We start from the raw sequence: 24,662 nt of genomic DNA, 5'->3' as shown, positions 1-24,662 counted from the left end.
ACATTCGTCGTTTGGCGTTGTCATGACGACATGTAAACAACTACTGAACTAGGCCTTGATTTGTTTTGTTTTGGGAGTAGGCCTATTTGCTTTTTTCTTATTCTTTAAATACAATATTTCCAGCATTAGCAATCGAGTTAGTTGGTCGGTGGACTGGAGAGTCACAGGGCTTAGATATATACAGCTCTTGGTTCTATGAATTGTTAGTTGGCCGCCTACGTGAAATGAAATGAAATGTGGTTTAACGTCAAACTGATCTGTTCCAACTGGGCTAACGAAGACGGGTATACGCCACACAGTGAGCTATGACAAGTATGAGGGAAATTTTGCCCGGACAGCGGCGCTATGGCCTACTGCCAGGGGATCGTTAACGTCCACTCAATGTGTACACAAGCCTTCGGGTTTTCGTACCATCCGAATCATTAGGTAGCTGTCCTTGTCAGGCCCTCCTTCCTGCACCACTGACCTTCACGTGACAATGAGTAGGGTCACCTTCCTATTTTTGTTTTTTGTGTTTGAGTTGGCCTACTCCAATTTCTCCCACTTACAGTTACACTGCACCGAAGAGATTATCTGACCCACTTAGTACTGGTGTTGTGGGGTGTGTGGTTGGGTGCATGCGAAATCGAGTGCGAGTGAATGAGTTGGAATGCAGTTGCTATCTACTCAAAATTACCCTTAAAGAACGCTGCATGGCGTCCGCCTTTCATCGTATGAACGTTACACCATTTATTCATTCATTTTCTCTCAATGAAAGGGACATAACTCTAGCGTGGCAATTAGAGGAATTCCCTATTTATTAAAGTCACGCGCGTCATGTCACAGTGGCCTATTTGTCTATTATATTATCTAATGTATTACCACGAATCACACGACTATAGGAGTGACTACAGACACGCCATATATTGATATCCTGTTGAATATATAAATGCCCGTTTCTAAGCTATAAAGCTGTCTACACCATCGATTGTCAGTCGGTCAGTGAATTGAATTTAAACTTGTCTCGGTGAGTATGTGGAGGGGGTATCTAGTGGTCTAGTGCAGTGATTCTCAACCAGTGTGCCGCGAGATCTTCCTAACTTAGCCGCGAAATTTTTAACTTGTCTCGGTGAGTATGTGGAGGGGGTATCTAGTGGTCTAGTGCAGTGATTCTCAACCAGTGTGCCGCGAGATCTTCCTAACTTAGCCGCGAAATTTTTAACGGCACACTAAGAAAATGTGAAAAACCACGTGATCCCAATTGAGTATTCACTGGTGTCTACTGATAAGTTCATAGCTGTGTTTTTCTTTATTTAGTTTAGTTTGAGTCATTCTATGTGTCTATGACTGGTCTGTGTCTATGGTTGTATGCCGTCTATGACTTGCCGTGTTTTTATTTTACATAGACATGCACGTAAAATATCCCTTGGCAGTTGGAATTCGATATAAGAGTAGGCCGTAGCGCCGCTGTTCGGCAACAATTCCCCCATCGCACACTGTATGGCGTATGTCCGTCTTCATTAGCCCAATTCATTTCATTTCTATGTACGGTGTATGACCTATGCTTTATATTTATATTGATATCTTTGCAGTTGGAATTCGATATAAGTGTACGCCATAATGCTGTTGCCTGAGCAAAATTTCCTCATAGCACACTGTATAGCATATGCCCGTCTTCATTAGCCCAGGCAGAATAGTAGGACATTAAACCCCATTTCTTTTCATTGTATTTCTTATTCAACAAATCGGACCAGTTGAGAACCGTCACGATACACTGTCAAAATATTGACACAGTGTTAACGTGCCTTAAGTAAAGCAAAACATTGAGACCTACTTCCCGCTCACTCAATAACATATATTACTATTATAGACCGACGTCTCCCGAGTAGGCAATCACTGATTAGCAACAAAGATATTGTGTTATGGTGTAGACCATTACCCGTCAATTAGACAAATATTTGGAATCTATATAACTGTTCTTTCAGATTCACACCGAAAGATAGCGTACGATTAGCAACTTAAATATTATGTCATACAGTGTAATCGTATCCTAGATCAACACGACTCTTTCGTTTCCAGTTAGCCCACATTTTGAGACAGGGTGGTAAAATGTTCAAGAAATTTACAGGAGATGATGACTTTCCTTATAAGGTAAGCTATGATTTATAAGTACCTTGGGGAGGGGGGGGGGGGTAGCACGTGCGTGCTGTATCATAAGGTCTGTCATTGAGTCAACTGGCGTGGTTTCGAATCCCCGGTTGTACGTGACAAGGAGTAGGGTCGTCTGTCCAACCTCGTGGGTTTTCTCCGGGTCCTCCGGTTTCCTCCCACTGATAAAGACCCCTACGCGCAAGCCAAATAAAACTGAACCATGTGTTAGTCCCGAAATGACCTAGTTTTGTCGAGTAGACGTTAAACCCCACCTCTCTCTCTCTCTCTCTCTCTCTCTCTCTCTCTAAGTACCTTGATTGTCGAATAGATTCAAAACTTCCTGTTGTTGTCGAGCTTAGCGACCGACCCCCCACTAGGTGATATTACTGACAATAGCCAAAGGAAATAGGCTTTAATATTTCCACGTCAACAGGGCTACTCACGATGGGCACTTTCCATCGGGGCCTATTTAGCGACCCTATGCACGAACGTGCCTCTGGATAAATAATCTGAAAGCCTGGCTTTGAAAGAAAATACTTTGTGGCCTTGTGTGGATCTGCCAAGTGGCAAGATTGTATAGGGAAACTTATTAGATATCATTATGATTATCGACTATTTTCGATTTGTGTTTCAAAAGTTTTGTATTGTTGACGTATGTCCACCACCAGCTAAAGTACGAACATTACAGGTGCCGGTGACAGTGAAGGATCGTTTGCACATTGGATCGACTTTGGATGCTTTTTTAACTGTTAATGATACTGACACACGGTTATAAATATGAATATCTTAATGCTGTTATATTTTGGTTAGAAAAGGACATTTTCGCCTGTTAAATTCCAAATCTCCAGGTTTCGGTTAAAGGCGCGCACGTGAACGTGTAGATCTTCGTCTTTCCTCCCATCCGAATAACTAGACAATGTTTTATTATCTTATTGGGGGTGGGGGCACGGTGACTAAGTGAGTAAGACGCTGGCTCGCTAGTCTGGAGGTCCCAGTGTTGGCCGAGAAAATTCATCCAGATTTTCCGTGTGATTTCCCCTTGTCAGTGATGCAGGATGGAGGGCCTGACAGGGACAGCTGTTTAATCGTTCGGATGGGACCAAAAATCGAAGTTCTGTGTACAAAAAGGTGTGCACGTGAAAGATCCATTGGCAGTTGGAATTCGATATAAGAGTAGGTCGTAGCGCCGCTGCCCTGGCAAAATTTCTCTCATAGCACACTGTATGGTGTATGCCCGTCTTCATTAGCCCAGTCGAATAAGAACAGTAGGATCTTATACCCCATTTCATTTCATTTTATCTTATTGTGATTTAGCTAGGGCTGTACGATATTGCAAAAAGGGATGATATCGATATTGACATTTTTTTCAACGATATAGTTAAATATCGCGATATTTAATAATAATGTCACTTTCCTATTAAATAAATTAAATATAAATTCGTTAAAGCTGACTACAGTGTGAGTAAGAATTGTGGGTAAGAATTGCTTTATTCATACACTTGAAACTTTGCTTTTTTTATAATATAGATTTATTAAAATGAACAAAACAACATCCTTTTTGAATAAAAATTAAATACAACCGCTGATGTTTAAAAAGCGTCTGCTTGTGACCTTGTATAAGAAAATTCGTAGGTGTGGTCTTCAATTCAAGTCTTGTATTATAAGTTCAAACAGTTTAACAAATACTAAATGATCTGGACTATCTTCCATTCAAGCATTCGATTGGCTGTGGTATTTGTGGCCTAACAGTGACAGTAATCTATTTATAGGTCGTTTTTTTCTTGCTTTCAGAAATAAAGTTTTGTAGAGTTTTCTAAAAATATTCGTTTTTTAAAAATATGACAACCTATTTATAGCCTGGTAATTAGCCGCGGTAGTGGGAAATTTCAGGCGTTTAGTAGGCCTAAGCTTTACATGTAGTAACAACTGACAATTTATTGTGGACTAAAAACAAAGTAAAAGTAACGCATACACGATGCAGTGAAAAACGGCTGCGGACACTGTGCAGGTGTTTTCAACATTTAACAATTCTCAAAACATTAGTTTTATTATAGTTTATTCATTGCCGTCGGCTAATTTCCACTGCTGTATAGTGTATTTATTATCTATTTTTATGATATTCGATAAACCACTATATTGACGATTTTTGGCCACATGATATCGTAGTTGGGTCTGAAAATACCATATCGCGATAAATGACTATATCGAGAATATCGTATTGCCCTAGATTTAGCCTGTGTTTAATACTTTTCCTGTTTGTTCTATGTTGAGATTGCTGCACTACATTATGCAGTCATATAATGCAGCTTTAATCGGCAGATGGGCTACAGTATGTGGTGGTATAATGTATCTTATAGGCAGCTGAGCTATATTATATTACCGCATGTTAGTCTCAGATAATATGTGTAGGACATAGGGACTGGCAATGGAAAACGCATAGTCACGTGTACACATTGACATTGGCGTGCGCGTAAAAGACCCCTTGGCAGTTGGAATTCGATGTAAGAGTAGACCATATCACGTATATCCATCCGGGCAAAACGTCACTGTATCGCGTATGTCCTTCTTCATTAACTCCGCCGGAGCACATCAGTATAACATTAACTCCATTTCATTTTGTTTCTCATATAATATCAACAGGTTTAGCAGCATGTTTATGTTGATGGTAAAATTACCACATGTTAATATAAATAATCCTTGGTGGTAAAATTACCTCATGTTAATATAAATAATCCTTGATGGTATAATTACCACATGTTAATATAAAATAGCCCTTGATGGTAAAATTATCACATGTTGATATAAATAATCCTTGGTGGTAAAATTACCACATGTTAATATAAATAAAATTACCACTTGTTGATATAAATAATCCTTGATGGTAAAATTACCACATGTTAATATACATAATCCTTGATGGTAAAATTACCACACGTTAATATAAATAATCATTGATAGTAAAATTACCACATGTTAATATAAAACAATCCTTGATGGTAAAATTCTTGATGGTAAAATTACCATATGTTAATATCAAATAATGTATTATTTTGACAGGTTGAGCTGCATGTTCATCTTGATGGTACAATACGACCACAGACCATATTTGAAACAGCAAAGTAATGTACTCTTCTTCAATATTTTGCTTATTTGCTTGTAATATATGTGTAGATTGTGTGGCATGTCCACAATTTTGTCGTATGGGTTTAGATTGTGTGTGATCCTGTGCTTATTATTACATACAACTGGGGTTAACATGCCCGCGGGTTTGTCTTAGTACATACAACTTCAGCTAACATGTCTTATGGGTTTAGTTTGCATGGTCCTTCTGTAGTTAGAATTACATGCAATTGGAGCTAACATGTCCGCAGGTTTGTCATATGGGTTTAGTTTATGTGTGATGTGGTCCTCCTATGCTTACTATTACATACAACTGGAGCTAACATGTCCGCATGTTTGTCTTATGGGTTTAGTTTGCGTGGTCCTCCTGTAGTTAGCGGAGAGAGTATTGGGGTTTGACGTCCGCTCAAAATAATAGGACATTTAGAGATCCGACATAAAGTTGACTTATTAACAGTTCTTATGATCTAAAGCGCATATGTTAGAGCATCAGGCCATGAACTATCACTGTTTGACCTAAGACATATTCATAGTAGTACTTATTTATATCGCATGTCTAACAAATATTTAGAATAAATACTAATAATAAATACCTATGTAATGACAAAATATAACAATTTAATGCAACCGTTTCAAAATTCTGTGGGAGCCACGGTGGCTATTAAGTGGGTAAAACGCTTGTTCGCTAGCCTGGAGGTCATGTGTTCGATCCCTGCATTGGCGGAGAAAGTTCATCGGGATTTTCCGGCGTGGTTTCCCCTTGTCAGTGATGCAGAACGGAGGTTCTGACACGGACAGCTGTCTAGCCGTTCAGATGGGATGGAAAGCCAAGGTCCCGTGTATACCTTGGCGTGCACGTAAAATATCTCTTGGCAATTGGAATTCGATATAAGTGTCGGCCATAGTGTCGCCCATTGCACACTGTATGGCGTATACCCGTCTTCCATTGCCCAGTTTGTAAAAAGAAATGTTTTGAGAACGGATCCAGTCCATATCGGAAATAGGGGCGAACTCTATGATTCGTCCCAAGGGATGACTCGGATAAAAGCAACTACCAAATGTAGCTCACAAAAAGGGTCCCTGAACCGCCAATAAGTTCATGCACACCTATTTGTATACGACACCTCGGTTTTTCGTCCCTTCCGAAAGACTAGACACTCGCCTGCACTACTGACAACAGCGGGAGCGAACCCGAGACCTCATGGCTAGCGATCGAGAGCCAGCGTCAAAGATGACGGACATGACGTCATACTAGGTTTCTTGTCCATATTCTACTAGCATACCTGTTTGAATACAACGAGCATTGACTGAATGCAGCTTTCTAAGCACATGAGAGGATCGAAAATCAGATGACATAGTATATGAAAGGCTGTGGAGAGAGAGAGAGAGAGAGAGAGAGAGAGAGAGAGAGAACTGATCTAATTTGTTGTTTTATGTTATGTTTAGGCGACGTGGTATTCAACTACCAACAAAAACTGTGGCTGAACTTCACGATTATTTACTGCTGAAACAAACACATGATTTAGAGAGACTATTACGCTCCTTTAGAACTTTTATGCCCATTGTAGCGTAAGTTATCATATTCTAGAACTTTTATATCAGTTGTAGCTCAAGTTATCATATTCTAGAGCTTTTATATCGATTGTAGCGTAAGTTATCATATTCTAAGAACTTTTATATCGATTGTAGCTCAAGTTATCATATTCTACAACTTTTATATCAATAAACTATAACACATACTTATGGAAGAACAATTACTGATTTATTTGGGCGACGTTTTATATCAGTTGTGGCATAAGTTACATACTCTGGAACTTTTATGTCGGTTCTAGCGTAATTACTCAAGTTACCATATTCTAGAATTATTAGACACGTACAACACGACGTTTCCGAGCTCATTCGATAAGAGAACACTAACTTGTGGAAACGTCGTGTTGTGTACAAACAAGTGATTATTTTCCATATCAATCATGCGATTGAGCAACACATCGTTGTGTTTTTGAACTCATATGATAAGCGAACACTAAACTTGTAGAAACGTCATGCTGTCTTTGTCTACAAACAAATGATTGTTTTCCATATAAACATGTTTCGTTTTGTATTGTTGTTTTGTATTGTTTCAGTGGTGATAGAGATGCTGTTTATCAGATGGCCTATGAGTTCTGTGAAACCTGTTCTAAATATAACATTAAATACGCCGAGACTCGCTATTCTCCACATTTAATGGCCAATACATTCGCTAAACCTTATTATGCGCTGGAAACCGGAAGTTATTCTCCACGTGATGTAGTTACAACTGTAAACGAGGCTTTAGTCAATGGTTGTAGAGATTTTAACGTCAATGTGAAGAGTATTTTATGTTGCTATAGGGACACGCCAGGTAATGGACAGAATGACACATGACCCCATTTGAAAAAAAACCTAGTTTGAATTTAAGCAGGTTTTTATGGGTTATCCCCAAGAGGCTGGTCATCCATGACATCATTATTTTTTCTCTCATCCAAACTTTATTATCATGTAACTTTATATTATCATCTCTATTGTCATGTTTGATATGCCTCTTGAAAAAATAAATAAATAAATAAATGATAACGGGGGCGGAGTGGGGCTAAGGTATACACTTTATATAATGAGGTCTGTCATTACGTCAATTAGTGTGATCGTGTAGTTCCATCCCACTGCTAAAGACCCCTACGCACAAGCGAATTATTGAAATAAAATTGAACTATATGTTAGTCCCGAATTGACCTAGTTTGCGTCAAGTGGACGTTAAACCCCAGCGGCGTTTTACATAAACCTGTTACCAATCCCATTCAGATAACCTGAATAAAAAACTATTTATAAAAAAACCCCAAACATTTCTCTCCCTCTCTCCCTAATGATGAAATATGGACATTTTATAACCAATGAGCGAGAGAAATGGGGTTTAACGTCCACTTGACATAAACTAGGTCATTTCGGGACTATCATATGGTTCTATTTTATGTTAGCAGTATAACATAATGAGAACGATTCTGATTGTTTAACGTATATAAATAGATACAACCATTTGGGGTGCGACTCGGAACACTCTCTGAAGAACACAGTGGTGATAGAACTTTGTTTTTAGTGTAAAAATCAGAAAAATGATAAACGAAACGCAACTTTATGCTCTTTATGGTTTTTTTTATATTTATCGTTGTCTATTGCTAATCTGAATTGTGTGTTTTGGTTTGTTTTGTTTTTTAACTATTTATGGTTTGGAGCCACGATAGTTAACTGAGTAAAACGCTGGCTCGCTAGTCTGGAGGCCGTGGTTTCCCCTTGTCACTGGTGCAAGACGGAGGATCTGACAAGGACAGCTGTCTAGCCATTTCGGATGGGACGAAAAACCGAGGTCCTGTGTACACATTGACGTGCACGTAATAGATCCCTTGGCAGACGGAATTCGATATAAGAGTAGGCCGTAGCGCCACTGTCCGGCAACAATTCCCCCATAGAACACTGTATGGTGTATGTCCGTCTTCATTAGCCCAATTCATTTCATTTCTATGTACGGTGTATGATCTATGCTTTATATTTATATTGATATCTATTGGTCATAAAATGTCACGTGGTGTATGTTTTATATTTATTTGTAGAATGGTCATTAGAAGTAGCTGAGTTATGTAGAGATTTTAAATCCGATGGAGTTGTAGGTATTGATGTAGCCGGACCAGAACATTTATGTGGTAAAGATTCACCACATATCATGGCTTATTTGGTACGTTTACTTTCATTTTCGTATATGGACAAAGGGAAGCGACGGTGGCTAAGGCGCAGCGAATAAGGTACTGGCGTACTAGCCAGGGTATCTCGGGTCTATAAAATATCTCGGAATTTTCCAGTCTGGTTTAAACTTGTCAGTGGTGCAAGACGGAGGTCCTCGCAAGGGACAGTGTTTAGTCGTTCAGATGAGAGGAATGATCGCGGTTGGCAGCTGGAATTCGAAGAAAAGTACGCGTAAACGTTGCTGTCCGGGCAAAATGTCTCTAAAAGTTCATTGCATGGTATATACCCATCTTGATTATCCCGGTTTTATTTAGACTAGAGAATAGATCTCTGCCCTGAATGGCCGCCATATCTATACAATTATTATACTGTTTTGTAATGACGTTCCACACCGATTCACATCTGTTACACACACAAAGCATGTATAAACCTTTTTAATATTATTAACTGGAAGGGGAATAAATACTTGTCAAAATTTTCAAAGTATACTTAATGATTTCGACTAAAACCGTCGATTTTGAAATCAAAATGTCGATCAAGTAGCTTAGTGTCTGTTTTCAAAGGTAGCTACAGTTACTGTAAGTTTAGTATGGGGTTAATGCCCACTAAATTTAGAGTGTCAACGTAACTATGGAAACTCTCCTTATTATTGATGTTTTCACCAAGATTGTGCAAACTGATCGAGATCATTTATCTATGTATTATTTTGTTCAATATATCGTCATAGAAACAAAATCTGAAAGTTTTGAAATTATGTTTTGTTGGTCGAATACAGGATGCTGAAAGAAACGGGATACACCGAACAGCCCATGCAGGGGAAGTAACTCCTGCAGAAACAATATACGAGGTGACTATGTTGGTTGTTTTCTTTTGATATCTGTTTAGAATACAAAATGATTTAATGCTGGATTAAGATGTGCGGATTTTAATTTTGCTCACCGCCATCATACAGTACTCGGCAAACCTCGGCAGATTCCGTTACTCGACATCTAGCCTCGGCTGTATGACGATAAGTGATGTGTACGCCTATACAATTGCGATGCGGCACCGGTTTACTTATTAGGAAAACTTCCCGCGTATAAAAATAAGTTATCAAAATTGCGTCGTTCGAAGCATGTGTATATTTTTTAGTGCAAAGTTGTCCTTGTTTGAAGAAAATTGGATAAACTTGAAAGAAAAACAGCTTCAATCTTTGAAATATTTGTATGATAAAACATTCTTCAAAGGCGTAGTCATGGGCAACGCCGTTGTTAATCCGTGAACTGGAATGTAATTCCAATGGTGGATTTCGTCATACAGCCAAGGCTAGATGTAGGGTACTGGAATCTGCTGAGGGTTGCCGAGTGCATCATACGGGTGACTCACTGATAGGAGGAGATAACTCTCTAGTTTATCGGTAGAGACAAAAAACCTGTATACACCTCGGTTTGTATATTAAAGATCCCATGGCAGTTGTAATTTGATGAAGAGTAGACAGATACGCCGCTGTCTGGGCAAAGTTCATCTCATAGCACACTGAATGGCTAATGCTTATATTCATTAGCCCTGGCCTGACAAGGGCAGCTGTCTAGTCGTTAGGATGGGATCAAAAACCAAGGTCCCGTGTATACATTGATGTGCACGTAAAAGATCCCTTGGCAGATGGAATTTGATATATAAGAGTAGGCCATAGTGCCGCTGCCCGTCTTCATTAGCTCAGTCCGAGCAGAACAATAGGATGTAAAACCCCATTTCATTTTATTTCATTCCATTAGCCCCGTCGGAGCAGAAGGTATTATTTATAAGTCACTATAGAAATCAGCTATTACAATGTTTACTGTTACCTTATAAGTCACTATAGAAATCAGCTAATACAATGTTTACTATTACCATATAAGGCACCAAGTATCAGTTATTGGGTATTTATATTACCATATAGGGCAGTAGGTATCAGTAACTGACTGAGGCACGAGGTATCAGTTATTACCATATAAGGCATTAGGTATCAGTTATTGAATAATTATATTACCATATTAGACACTAGATATCAGTTAATTAAATGTCTATATTCCCATATAAGGCACTGGGTATCAGTTATTACCATATGAGGCATTGGGTATCAGTTATTGAATGTTTATATTACCATAAAAGGCACTTGGTATCAGTTAATTGAATGTTTATATTACCATATTAGGCACTTGATGATATGCATGCTGAAAGAATTGGTCACGGATACAGCTGTATAAACAATCCAGACTTGTACAGCCGAGTGATAGGGGAGAGAATTCATCTAGAAACTTGTCCCATTTCCAGTTTACTGACCGGAGGTGCTCCGAATGGCAAAATCAATCATCCTATAACAAGGTATAGTAATTATCTAATATTGCTGGGTGGGGTGGGGCTGGATGGCCGAATGGTTAACGCGTCCGCTTTGTATCATAAGGTCTGTCATTGAGTCAACTGGCGTGGTTTCGATTCCCCTGTTGTACGTGACAATGAGTAGGGTCGCCTGTCCAACCTCCTGGATTTTCTCCGGGTCCTCCGGTTTCCTCCTACTGCTAAAATGCGGTGCCGGACTGGGCCCACCTGTCCACCTGTCCGTGACAGGTGGGTCTAAGCTCATTAAAAAAAAAGTGGGCCTAAGCCTATAAAGAAAAAAGAAAAAAGAGAAAGAAAAAAGAAAAGAGAAAGAAAGGAGAGGGGGAGGAAAGAAAAGAAGGAATGAGAGGACAGGACACTGGACAGGAGAAAGAAAAGATAGGAAAAAAATGACTGACAAACAACACAAAAAAGAAGTGTACTACAAGTAAAGAACTTTATGAGTTTGACCTCATTATACCGAGAACCGTTTAATTCATCTTTTAACTTCTACTTAGTTCTTCATAAGTCATTATCGCCGAAATAATCGCCAAAAACTTACCAGATGATGATATTCGTTTACTTCTGTGAGTTCGAAGATTCTCGCTATATTCTGTGATGTGCGTCAACAGAACTGTCAAATACGTGTACTGTATGTATATCATAATTTGCATTATTTTCATCACGGAGAATAAAAGGTTTTTGTTTTTGACACTGAAGAGAGTTCTCAAATTCATCTAATGATAGTGTTCTTAGGTCATTCTGTTATCTAATTGTATCAGGAAATCAAAAATTTGCCTTCTTCTGCTTTGGTCTGAAATGCTTGGAAAATGGGTTAGGGGTTGTCATTTTTCAAAATTTACCTAGGGGGAGAACCCCCTCCCCCTCCCAGACCCCCCTCGGACGTTCGCGCGCTCGTGACGCTCCTTCAGTACGTACCTGTGTGGGCCTTGGTCAATGACCTGACAGGTGGGCCTTTGGCCCACCAGTCCGGCACTGCTAAAGGGCCCTACGCGCAAGTGAATTATTGAAATACTCTCTCTCTCTCCCTCTCTCCCTCTCTCTCTCTCTCTCTCTGTCTCTCATATTACTGCTCATTTTATTGTTGTTCCAACATGTCGGAATAATGGTTAAAAATCAAGTTTAAAGCCAAACTTTCCCTATCTGGTGCAAAAATAACTCAAATCGACCAGTTGTAACTTGAATGATGGTCATTCAAAATTTACATTTCTATCTCACTTAGGCAAATGTAATAATAATCTGTTTGAATTTGTATTGGAATCTGATGAAAGATGCATTATTCAAGAGCTAAATCTTCCTATTGCATGTTATACAAAGTATTATTTGGACATTTATTCACATCAGTTGGCGCCACCAATCCAAAGAAGAATATCAAGATAGTTAAAAAGTAAATTGAACCCATGTTGAGCCCTATAATGGCCGCCCCGCATATTAATAAGTCTATTTGTAGGTTAGGTTTAGGAAAGAGGAGAGGGGTCAGATGGGCTATGTCTATTCCCCAATCCCTTTCAATTTATGAACAAAATATTTTAAGAAATAATAATAATAATAATGATTATATACGGCGGCCATGTTGGACTCAACTTGGATCCAATTTATCGCTGACATCCAATTTACCGTTGAGTAGGTAAACAAACATAGACATCGTGAAGAATACTAAACTTAGACTGTTTGTCTACAATTAGCTCCGGTTGAGAACAGACACTTAGCTAGTTGACCGACATTAAAAGTCCTAATTCGACGGTTTTAGTCGAAAACGCTATGTATACTTCGAGATTTTTGAGAAATATTTATTCCGCATCCATTATTTGTTCTTTGTGTGTATGACAGGTGTGAAACGGAGTAGGACCGCATTACAAAATCGTATGCTAATTTTTGTATATGGCGGCCATTCAGGGCAGATCTTTGTGTGCGTGCAGAATGATCATGAAGATGATTTTACACGCCCCTATTAATTTGTAAACGGAAGCTAACTCAGGTCGACAACAATTGACTGTATATAAACAGTAATTTTGGACCAGACAGGAATATTTCCATGTTAATAATACTAATTACAAAAGTCTTTAAAATAGCTATCACAAATAACCATCCCTATAACGTCCATTTCCTGTACATTTAACGCACATTGCCGGTTTAATAACTGTCTATTATCATAGCCTACGTAATGTGTGTGTGTGACGTCAAAAATACATTATGGCCGAATGGTTATAGCCTGCGCCGTGTATCGTAAGGTCTTTCATTGAGTCAAGTTGCGTGGTTTCGATTCCCCGCTTGTAAGTGATAAGGAGTAGGGTAGCCTGTCCAACCTCGTGGGTTTTCTCCGTGTCCTCCCGTTTCCTCCCATTGCTAAATGACCCCTACGTGCATGCGAATTATTGAAATAAAATGTAACCATATGTTATGGCGTATGGCGTACGCCCGTCATCCATTAGCCCAGTAGGGGCAGAACAATAGGATGTGCTTCCTCAGAGGAGGTTAAGATCTCAGATAGGCTACGTTTCTGTTACCATTCTTTTTTTTTTTTGTCGCTTCTCGAATCTTTAAAATGTTGTTACTTACCAACCGTACTAATGATCTCTATGTTAGAATTATATTTGTATTGTGTTTAATCAGTTCTGTCACATCTATCCGTTCAAATATGGGTGACCGTCGTTTGTAGCTCGTACTGGGGATGGCATAGCACTTCCGGTTTCCGAGCTATGCTACTTCCGTTTTATGGTTATACCTGTGCTACGCCGGGTCAACCGCCAGTTATGTAATATGAGTGGACACTAATATTGTCCTTTAAAGATAGCGCCCACCCAGAACAGATGCTTTTACGTTTGAGCCTCCAACGACCTCCATTTCATCTGCTCACACATTGCACGGCTAGGTCTAAATATTAAGGCCACCTGTAGATTTCGTCAAGGTCACGAGACGTAAACAGAGCTAGCGCTAACTCTACCCCTAATTATAGCCCTAACCCGTAACCTAGCCCGCAATATGGTCAACAATCACGTGCCTTAACCCTATTTCAATCTCGTGATCTTGACGAAATCTGCAGGTGTCCTTAATTTCGTTGTTACGTATCCAACGTAGGCACAGTCGCTGTGTTAAAATCATATTTGGAATATGTTTAACCAGTTACTTCACCTGTTTGATACTGAAATGCTATTAGTATGAGACCCCCCACCTCCACCCGCAGGGCCGCCATTTGCTATTGGTTTGAGACCCCTCCCCCACCCGCAATGCCGCCATTTGTCATTAGTGTGTGTCCCGCCCCAATATCTGAGGACTGCCATTTGCTATTAGTGTGAGCCTCCCAGGACCGCCATTTATGTTACTCCGAGACGGCACTTTATATAATTGTAGGCTTGCTCAAGATGGCGTCAACTTTTCCATCAGTACAGACGATCCTAATGTATTAGATAATAATATACTAGATGATTATAATGTTGCCATGGAGATGGGTCTCACCAGACAACAAATTATACAATCTGTAAGTACTAATTGATTCCTCTATTGATAGAACACTTAGTATGGATAAAATAACTTGGTTTATTATACTGAAACGTTTCAGCAAGATTTTCACACGTCGCTATCAAGCAAATACCTAATGTATAACTGATTGTATCCATACTAAAGTCTAGCTCACAAACCCCACCCCACCCCACCCCACCCCCACTCCACCCCACCTTAAATCAAGCCATTTAATGTGTGTTGCTTGCAATGTCAGTGTAGTTGGTGTGATCTTTTACGTGCACGGCAATGTGCACAAGGGGCGTGGTTTTTTTTGTTCCATTCGAACACCTATACACTATCCCTTACCAGGACCACATTCCTGTACCACAGGTTAACGAGCCATCCACCTACTTACTGAGCCCCTGATCACATTTTGAACTCAAGTGAGAAATTATTTCGAGTGTTCTAGAAAGACTGTACATACTCTGCCTCTTACATGTAAATGTAATAACATTACAGATATTGGTCAAAATGATCAGGTATACTACTATCTTAAACGCATGACCACTCCTTCTAGAACATTCTATAACACTTCTTATTGTCTCGTCTGGGAGCTACGGTGACTTAAGTGGGTAAGACGCTGGCCCACTAGCCTAGAGGTTGCGTGTTCGATCCCTGCATTGACCGAGAAAGTTCATAGGGATTTTCCGACGTGGTTTCCCCTTGTCACTGGGGTAAGGCGGACGGTCTGACAAGGACAGCTGTCTAGTCGTAAAAGATCCCTTGACAGTTGGAATTCGATATAAGAGTATAGGCCATGGTGCCGCTGGCCGGGCAAACGTTTCCCTCATAGCACACTGTATGGCGTATGCTACAAGAACATGTTTTCCATCAGCCCTATTGTGTACTAAACAGCAAAATAAAACCCCAAAAAACGTCTGTACGATTTCAAAATCAGAGAGGCACTTTAATCAAATCATTCTAGAAAACGATTTACTAAATGGAGCAAATGTTGACACATTAGTGATTTATTTCATCACGTGCAGCATGAGTTACATGAAAATCACGGAGAACACATTACCATCTCAGAAGTCAGGTTGTGTTTTTGAAAACATTTCCTAGTTTCAATTCTGTGTTTGGGAAGGAGCCTTATTGCTCATGTAAAGTTGGAGATGTGGTCACAAATATACAATAAAAACATTTGGCAAGTTTTACGCAATGCATCTATTCAGAGTAACATACCAACCTGACGTTTCTTTTGCTGCTTAGTATTTTATTTCTGTTTCATTTATATTTTTCCCTAGATATTTAATGCTGCTAGGTCAAGTTTCCCACTAGCCCTGACATATTATTTTATGTATTTTTCCCCAGATATTTAATGCTGCTAGATCAAGTTTTTCTACTGATAAGGAGAAGAAGACGATGTTAGAAGAATTAACCAAAGTTTATGGTGACCAATCAGTATAAAGTCAAATGAAATTAGTCTAGTTTTTTATTTTTATCTGTTCGGAAAATCATTTTCCTTGATTAAAATTTTAATCATATAATGTAAATGATTGAATCTTTTTAATATCCGGCACCAGTGGCCTCGCCCCCCCCCCCAGTATACCTAAATACGCTTATACAATGTCTGTAAAGGTTTGGTGTTTGAATCTTTTTAATATACAGTCCCAGTGTCCCCTACCCCCCACCCCCTGCCCCCTGCCCTTCCCCTCCCGCAGTATACCTAACTACGCTTATGCTATGTCTGTAGGGGTTTGGTGATTGAATGGATGAACGCGTGCATGAAACAAAATGAAATGAAATGAAATGAAATGGGGTTTAACGTCCTACTGTTCTGCTCCGAACTGAGCTAATGAAGACGGGCATACGCCGGACAGCGGCACTACGACCTACTCTTATATCGAATTGCAGTTGTCAGGGGATCTTTTACATGCACGCCAATGTGTACACGGGACCTCGATTTTTCGTCTCCTCCGAACGACTAGACAGCTGTCCAAACCAGGCCCTGTGCATTAAACAGTATCTTATATTTCAGGTGCGCGTTGTTTCAAAATGTCTGTCATTGAGTCAACTGGTGGGGTTTCGATTCACCGGTTGTATGTGACAAGGAGTAGGGTCGCCTGTCAAACCTTGTGGGTTTTCCCCGGGTCCTCCGGTTTTCTTAAACTGCTAAATACCTACGCACAGGCGAATTAATGAAATAAAATTGAATCATGTGTTAGTCCCAAAATGACATAGTTTGTGTCGAGTGGACGTTAAACCCCATCTCTCTCTCTCTCTCTCTCTCTCTCTCTCTCTCTCTCTCTCTTTGTTTTCAACTTGTGAATCTCCGGTGGGTTTTAGAAATAGAACGCGTTGTTCGTAGATTGAACGCCTGCTTCCATCGAAGGTGATTTTGCAGTCAAGTTTCTTTTTAAATTTTATTATCTCATGGCACGCACATGGATCTTTCCTGTGGGAGGAAACCGGAGTACCCGGTGTAAACCCACGAGGTTGAGAAGGCGTCCCTTTCTCCAAGCCACATACGCTCACACCAGGGATCGAAACCACAAGCACAAGCCAGAGGTGACCGACCAGCTAGAAAATGTTCTATTTTGTAGGGCATTATGGACTGGAGTTGATTGTGGGAACTAGTTACGTGATTGATTACGACGTGACATATGTCACAAAGGGTTGCGCTGAAATATAACTTTTATGGACATCGTCAACTTTGCCCTTCTGGCATTTTATTAAAGTCTAAACAAATGCATTTGTCTGGTACAAAGCGATGGTTTATAACTGTGTGTCTAAAACATTGAATTTAGTAATAAAACCAATCTGATTAAAATACATGTTCCTGGAGCAACATTAAAATACATGTTCCTGGAGCAACATTAAAATACATGTTCCTGGGATAACGACTGCGAGTTTTACAATTCCCCAACTTATAGCTAGGTTAGCTGCAGACACGTGAACAGTAGTGTCCAATCAGAGGAGGTTGTGGCATAGCGACCTCCACGGAAACCTTGACATTGAACGAACCTTGAACTTTGCAACTCGATTATCACAGGTAGACATTTTAGCCGGAAAGGGCGAGACTTGGTATTCGCGATGATCGAGGAATCTGATAGACTCAGAAGCTGGGTGAATACCAAGTCGAAATTAGTACCGAATATGCAGGGTATTACGTGAAGGCCTCGATAAGATGTACGTAGTTAAAGCGAGATCAAGCCTTCTATTGAAGATGATTTAAATACAGATATATATTTCGTTTCGTGTTTATTATACTTTCGATGAAGATCTGACCGGTTTGTAGTGCAAGGTCGCGTCAGAGGTCATACAAGCGGCTATTGACCCTACGACGTCAGACATTTGATTGACCAATCAGCGTTGATGTTTCTAGTGGGTTACTCACAGTTCCGTGCACCTCACGCCAAAAACTCGCCATAACAAACCGTTTCATTGGCCAATCCCTCACATCATCCAGACACATGTTATATAACAACTCTTCCAGATCCTAGTGTAGTAAATTTTGAACTGTACAAACAAACGAAACGAAATAGGATCTGTGTTTTTATCAGATTGTAATGAAATCGAATGGTACAGGTCTACAACTTGCAATGTAGAACACACAGCACACCACACCAACTTTTTATTTTACCAGGTCACGATGATATTGTTTGAAAATTAGGCCTATTATTTGATGAAAAAACAATCCTCAGCATTAGACGTACTAGCATTAAAACACAGTTGATTCGGCCTTTTGGTATTTCGTAACTTCCGGTACATTTGCGTTGTCTATTGGTTCGTTTAAGTCTGATGATCGGGAACAGTTTGACCCACGAGAACAGAAGACGCGTTTCAGGAACTCCTTACACTCCAAACGGAACTGCGTATTGAAGAATGAATAGATGATCGGATTAACCGCGCTGTTTATGAAGAACGAACGAAGAAAAAATTTATATGCTACCATGGCAACGTGATTACAATGGAGATTTTGTTCAAAGTTCGTCACTGCGTTTTTCAAAATCTGTAGCGCGAAATAGGGAATGAAACTGATGATGAAAACCGCTGTAACCAATAACAACATTAGAGTGGTCCGAACACTGTGATTCTGGCTTGAATTCGACTTCCGTTTTTCTTCCATCATGCTTTGATCCACGTTATAAATATCGACTTCCGTGCTCGCGCTTCTAGAATCCAGGCTGTCAAAACAATTCAACTTTTTGAAACAATCACATCGGACGTTGTTGACGGGTTCGTTGACCACAGGTGATTGGAACCGCGCCCGGAGTTTCTTCTGCTTCCAAACACGTAAAATAATCAGCGTGTAGAGAACAATCAGCACTCCCATTGACGTCAGACACATGGCGGTTAATATAGCTATATAGATTTGAGGATAACACGTATTGCGCACACTATCGTCAAACGCACAATCTGCCACTCGGACACCTTCGATTATTCGCGTACTGCGACCGTAGAGTAGAGTTGCTGGCCACGACACCATTAACGCGCCAAATATGGCGAGGAATATTCCAAGTTTTGTCTCGCGTGAGTTCATTTGTCTTTCAAACGGATGACATATCTTTCGGTATCTATCCGTTGCTATGGCAAGTAGAATTCCGGCCGAGGCGGAAGTACTGAAGCTAATCGTCAGGCGCATGACTCGGCATACATCCGGAGAATTGAAATGATAATCAAAACGGAGATCGGCCATTTCTGCAGGAATGGCGATGGTACAGTTCAAAAGATCAAAAATGGCGAGAGTCATGATGAAATACTTTGAGGTACTTGGCGGGAATTTAAGATGATAAACTGCGCACACTAGGAAATTACCCATAAGTCCAATGAGCAACAATATCCCGATAAACAAGATGGCGGGTAATTTCATAATGGCTTCCCTGTCCTCTAATTCACTCAAGCGTAGTTTTACTTCCTCTATTGTATGATTATTGTCGTCGGTGAATAAAGGGTGATCACAGATGACGTCAGAGGTATCCATCTCGAATTCCAGTCTTCTATACTGAAAAGACATAAAAGCACAATAAGTATTTGTGATAATCAAGGCTACTGTTGTCCTTGTGAAAAGACATAAAAGCACATTATGTATTAACGATATTCAAGGCTAGTGTTATCATTGTCAAAAGACCTAACAGCACATTAAGTATTAGTGATAATCAAGGCTACTGTTATCATTGTCAAAAGACCTAACAGCACATTAAGTATTAGTGATAATCAAGGCTAACGTTGTCCTTGTGGAAAGACATAAAAGCACATTAAGTATTAGTGATATTCAAGGCTACATTATGAATAGACATAAACGCACATTAAGTATTAGTGATAATCAAGGCTAATCTTGTCCTTGTGAAAAGACATAAAAGCACATTAAGTATTTGTGATAATCAAGGCTACTGTTGTCCTGGTGAAAAGACACAACAGCACATTATGTATTAGTGATATTCAAGGCTACTGTATCCCTAGTTATAAGACATAAATGAAAATTGAGTATTAGTGATAATCAAGACTATCGTTTCACTTGCGATAAGCTCTAAATGAACACTGAATATTCGTCATAATCAGGGTTATTGGTTCCCGGGTGAAAAAGACATAAATGAACATTAAGTATTCTTGATAATCGGGGCTACTGTTGTCCCACCCGAACAATTGGTAAGGTTTTGTAAGTGACACAAACTGGGGGAGGGTGGGGTGGGGAGAAATGGAGTTTAAAGTCCGCTCGACACAAACTAGGTCAATTCGGGACTAACATATGGTTCAATTTTATTTCGGGACTAACATATGGTTCAATTTTATTTCAATAATTCGCTTTCACATCATAGGAATCTTTTAGCAGTGTGTGGGGGTGGGGGCGGAGGACGGGAAGAAAACCAATAAGGTTGGGCAGGCGACCCTACTCCTTGTCACGTACAACCGGGGAAGCGAAACCACGCCAGCTGACTAAATGAAGACCTTATGATACAACGGACACGCGTTAACCATTCGGCCATCCATCCCCGCTCCAGGTTAGCAAAATAACGTCCTACCCACCGAGTCACCACGGCTCCTTAGCTTTAAAAGAAACACCAGCTGGAGTTCTACATGTGGTTAATAAATGGCTGAACTTGATGCAGTTCAGACAAAAAATCAGTTCTTTCCGCATTATCGTAATTGATCTTTAAAAAATCTAATTTCTCAATTGCATCCCGGTCAATATAAATCCTTTTAAAATTGATAGAATTAAGATCGACGACGCCATCATTCTTCTTTTAGTAATTTCTTTTTCTTCTTTTTTAGTTTGTCAATTACGTCTTTTTTCGGGGGGTTGGATGGCCGAATGGTTAGCACGTGCGCGCTGTATCATTGAGTGAACTGGCGTGGTTTCCATTCCTCGGTTGAACGTGACAAGGAGTAGGGTCGCCTGTCCAACATCAAGGGTTTTCTCCGGGTACTCCGGTTTCCTCCCACTGCTAAAGACTCCTACACGCAAGCGAATTATTGAAATAAAATTAAACCATATGTTAGTCCCGAAATGACCTAGTTTGTATCGAGTGGACGTTAAACCATTTCTCTCTCACATCTTTTTTTTTATGTGTTGTTTTAAAGAAAAAAATCTGGAATTATCAAGTGGCGAAAGTTTATGATATTACAAATGTTGTTGCTTTCCAATATTGCTCAATAGTGATGGGTGTCGTGTACGAAGCAGAGTATGCTTCTAGAATCGGACATTTACTTATTGTTATTCCAACTGTCAAGGGTTATTTTACGCACACCAACGTGTACACGAAACCTTGGTTTTTCGCACCTTCCGAACGACTAGGCCATCAACACTACGTCACCGGTGAAGAGAAACCTCATACTGAACGTACACGGTCTGCCTACAATTAGCTCCGCTTGAGACCAGACTGACACTAAATTGGTTGACCGACATTTTAATTCCAAAATCGACGAGTTTAATTGAAAATTCTAACCATAATTGGATAATTTTGAGAAATATTTATTCCGCTTCAATGTGATATCATTGAAAAGGTTTATTTAGTCCTTGTATGTTTGGCACATAATAAACGGAGTAAAACCGCATTACAAAATAGAATACAAATTGTTGGATATGGCGGTCATTTAGGGCAGAGATCAAATCTCGAAGTAGATAGTTGTCGGTGTGTAGAATGGGGGACTCCTATGAGCAGACTGTAAGTGGCGTATAAAATCACACATTGCGTTCCAATTGACCTATATTTGTAAGAAACCGAATTAAAGGGCGTATGGCTCTATTTTTTTTTTAACCATAAATAGGTGTTAAAGCACATATTAATGTAATATGAGTGTATATAAAGTGATTTATATTCAATGTTTTTTTTTAAAAAAATTGTAATTTCTAATCAATTATGTTCGGTGAAATACGCGAACAGTCCATACTGAACGGCAGTCGTTTACGTCTAATTAGCCTATACTTCACGTTTATTTTTTTAATATTATTATTATTATTTGTGAATCAGCCATTACTATTTACTGTCGCATTGTAATTTAGGATATGTGTTTCTTTGTTCATTGGTTTTGCGCCCGAAATAATATGGTACACGACCTGTGTACCATATTTTAAAACGTTCATTGTGTCGTAAATACTGGATATTAGGATCCCGCATTTTCATGGCAACATAAAAACACTAATACCGGTATTGAATTCTAATTTGTTTTTGTTTTTTTTAATTTCGAATATTATGAAAAATATTGAGTTAGAGCAGTGATTCTCAACCAGTGTGCCGTTGTACACAGGTGTGCCGCGAGATCTTCCTAAGTGTGCCGCGAAATTTTGAACGGCACACTAAGAAAATTTCTCACTAAAGAAGCCAGCTATTTGACTGATGAAATTCGAAACACCGCAATGAAATAAGTTCATAGCTGTGTTTTTGTCTATGGCTATAGTTTGTGTCGTCTATGACTTGCCATGTTTTTATATTACAAAATTCAAATATTTTTTGTATATATTTAGCCAGGTGTGCCGCTATTTTTTCATATGGTCCAAGGTGTGCCATTGACAAAAAGGTTGAGAACCACTGAGTTAGAGAGGTAGCTCCTTTAACATAGTTGATTTATTCCCAATTCTACGGTCGATTAGAATAAATAAGAGGAAACACTGTCAGATGTAAGTAAGTTTAAATATTTACGTCATTTTCTAGGCACGTGCTTCAGACAACTCTTTTTATATTTATTTAATCGAGCTTGTCTTCGTCTGTATTTATCATTTTTCATCGACGGCTGGGTGTCAAAACCACTTAATAACATCGTTCTGACAAAATCAAATTTAAGAATTTTCACAGTTTTTAGAAAAAGGAAATTGGTTTCCTGTGGTATACAGTATTAGTCATTAGACCTTATAGCATGTCAAGATAAATAGTACATGTGTTTCTTCAAATATGCATGTAGAGAGTTGAGTGTTTATAGCAGGGTTTTAAAAATGTGTATTTTCTCATGATGTAACACATATGGCTTTTGCATTCTCAAAATTGGTCCGTTAGAGGAAATTATAGAACAACTCCATTATTAACGAAACGGTTGAATCACCACCTTTAATACGGATAAATATTCCCTTTAATATAGAAACAGATGTGACACCCCCCCCTCTATAATATAGAAACAGATGGGACCCCCACCCCTTAATATAGAAACAGATGGGACATCCCCTTTAATATAGAAACAGATGGGACACCCTCGTTAATATAGAAACAGATGGGACATCTCCTTTAATATAGAAACAGATGGGGCACCCCCTTTAATAGAGAAACAGATTGGACACACCCTTTAATATAGAAACAGATGGGACACCCTCTTTAATATAGAAACAGATGGGACACCCTCGTTAATATAGGAACATATAGGACATCTCCTTTAATATAGAAACAGATGGGACACCGCTTTAAAATAGAAACAGATGGGACCCGCCCTTTAATATAGAAACAGACGGATCATCCCCTGACACACCCCTTTAATATAGAAACAGATGGTACATCTTCTTTAATATAGAAACAGATGAGACATCTCCATTAATATAGAAACAGATGGTACATCTCCTTTAATATAGAAACAGATGAAACATCTCCTTTAATATAGAAACACATGAAACAGCTCCTTTAATATAGAAACAGACGGATCATCCTCTTTAATATAGAAACATATGGTACATCTCCTTTAATATTGAAACATATGGTACATCTCCTTTAATATAGAAACAGATGGGACATCTCCTTTAATATAGAAACAGATGGGGCACACCCCTTTAATACAGAAAGAGATGGTACATCTCCTTTAATATAGAAACAGATGGGGCACACCCCTTTAATATAGAAACAGATGGTACATCTCCTTTAATATAGAAATAGATGGGGCACACCCCTTTAATATAGAAACAGATGGTACATCTCCTTTAATATAAAACCAGATGAAACATACCTGTTAACTAATTCTTTTTGTTTATAATTATCACCTGAGTTAATAGTTTAAACTGATCGTCTGTTTATACACGTTGACTGGTTACTGACATCTGGATACTAATATCAGTCTAGGTAGATTAAAAAGGTAATATCAAACTACACCAGTTCCAGTGGTTCAGTGTACCATATTCATAATAATAATAATAACTTTATTTTCAAAGGGTTGAAAATCAGGCCATGCAGGGGGCCTTTTAATATTGATAAAAACGTAAACAAATTAATTAAAACCCTTGTAACTTACTTCCATGTAATTTATCGCCATTAAACAAGCATTTATATATAAGTTCAACTGGGGGGGTTGGATGGCTTAGTGGTTAGAACGTGTGCGCTGTATCATTGAGTCAACTGGCGTGGTTTCGAATCCCCGCTAGGGTCGCCTGTCCAACCTCGTGGGTTTTC

The 24,662-nt window shown here is 39.3% G+C and overlaps 2 protein-coding genes across 2 annotated transcripts in view; one reads left to right on the top strand and one right to left on the bottom strand.

Annotated features, from left to right (window-relative positions):
• Positions 1–1,826: 1,826 nt before the first annotated feature.
• Positions 1,827–16,329, top strand: LOC126813969 (adenosine deaminase). The gene is made up of 9 exons (XM_050539187.2): positions 1,827–2,130; positions 5,188–5,249; positions 6,697–6,819; positions 7,374–7,630; positions 8,871–8,992; positions 9,776–9,847; positions 11,174–11,343; positions 14,710–14,836; positions 16,171–16,329. Exons 1-9 carry the CDS (start codon positions 2,089–2,091, stop codon positions 16,264–16,266), a joined length of 1,071 nt encoding a protein of 356 aa, XP_050395144.1. The 5' UTR covers positions 1,827–2,088; the 3' UTR covers positions 16,267–16,329.
• Positions 16,330–17,438: 1,109 nt separating this feature from the next.
• LOC126812550 (orexin receptor type 2) overlaps positions 17,439–24,662 on the bottom strand; it is a 35,469-nt gene continuing 28,245 nt past the window's right edge. The window contains exon 2 of the mRNA XM_050539042.2: positions 17,439–19,804. Within this exon, the coding sequence (XP_050394999.1) occupies positions 18,521–19,783 (1,263 nt within the window). The 5' untranslated portion in view covers positions 19,784–19,804 and the 3' untranslated portion in view covers positions 17,439–18,520. The remainder of the gene's footprint in view (positions 19,805–24,662) is intronic.

Source organism: Patella vulgata, chromosome 1 (assembly GCF_932274485.2).
Source record: "Patella vulgata chromosome 1, xgPatVulg1.2, whole genome shotgun sequence".
Classification (NCBI taxonomy): domain Eukaryota; kingdom Metazoa; phylum Mollusca; class Gastropoda; family Patellidae; genus Patella; species Patella vulgata.
The sequence above is the reverse complement of the archived record's forward strand: the minus strand, read 5'-3'. Positions and strand labels throughout refer to the sequence as shown.

What these genes read in the sequence shown, in the direction of transcription:
- LOC126813969 (XM_050539187.2), top strand. Translation starts at nt 2,089, where the DNA reads ATGTTCAAGAAATTTACAGGAGATGATGACTTTCCTTATAAG. An exon ending in ACCATATTTGAAACAGCAAA is followed by an intron (nt 5,250 to 6,696) that starts GTAATGTACTCT and finishes TGTTATGTTTAG; the next exon opens with GCGACGTGGTATTCAACTAC. An exon ending in ACTTTTATGCCCATTGTAGC is followed by an intron (nt 6,820 to 7,373) that starts GTAAGTTATCAT and finishes GTATTGTTTCAG; the next exon opens with TGGTGATAGAGATGCTGTTT.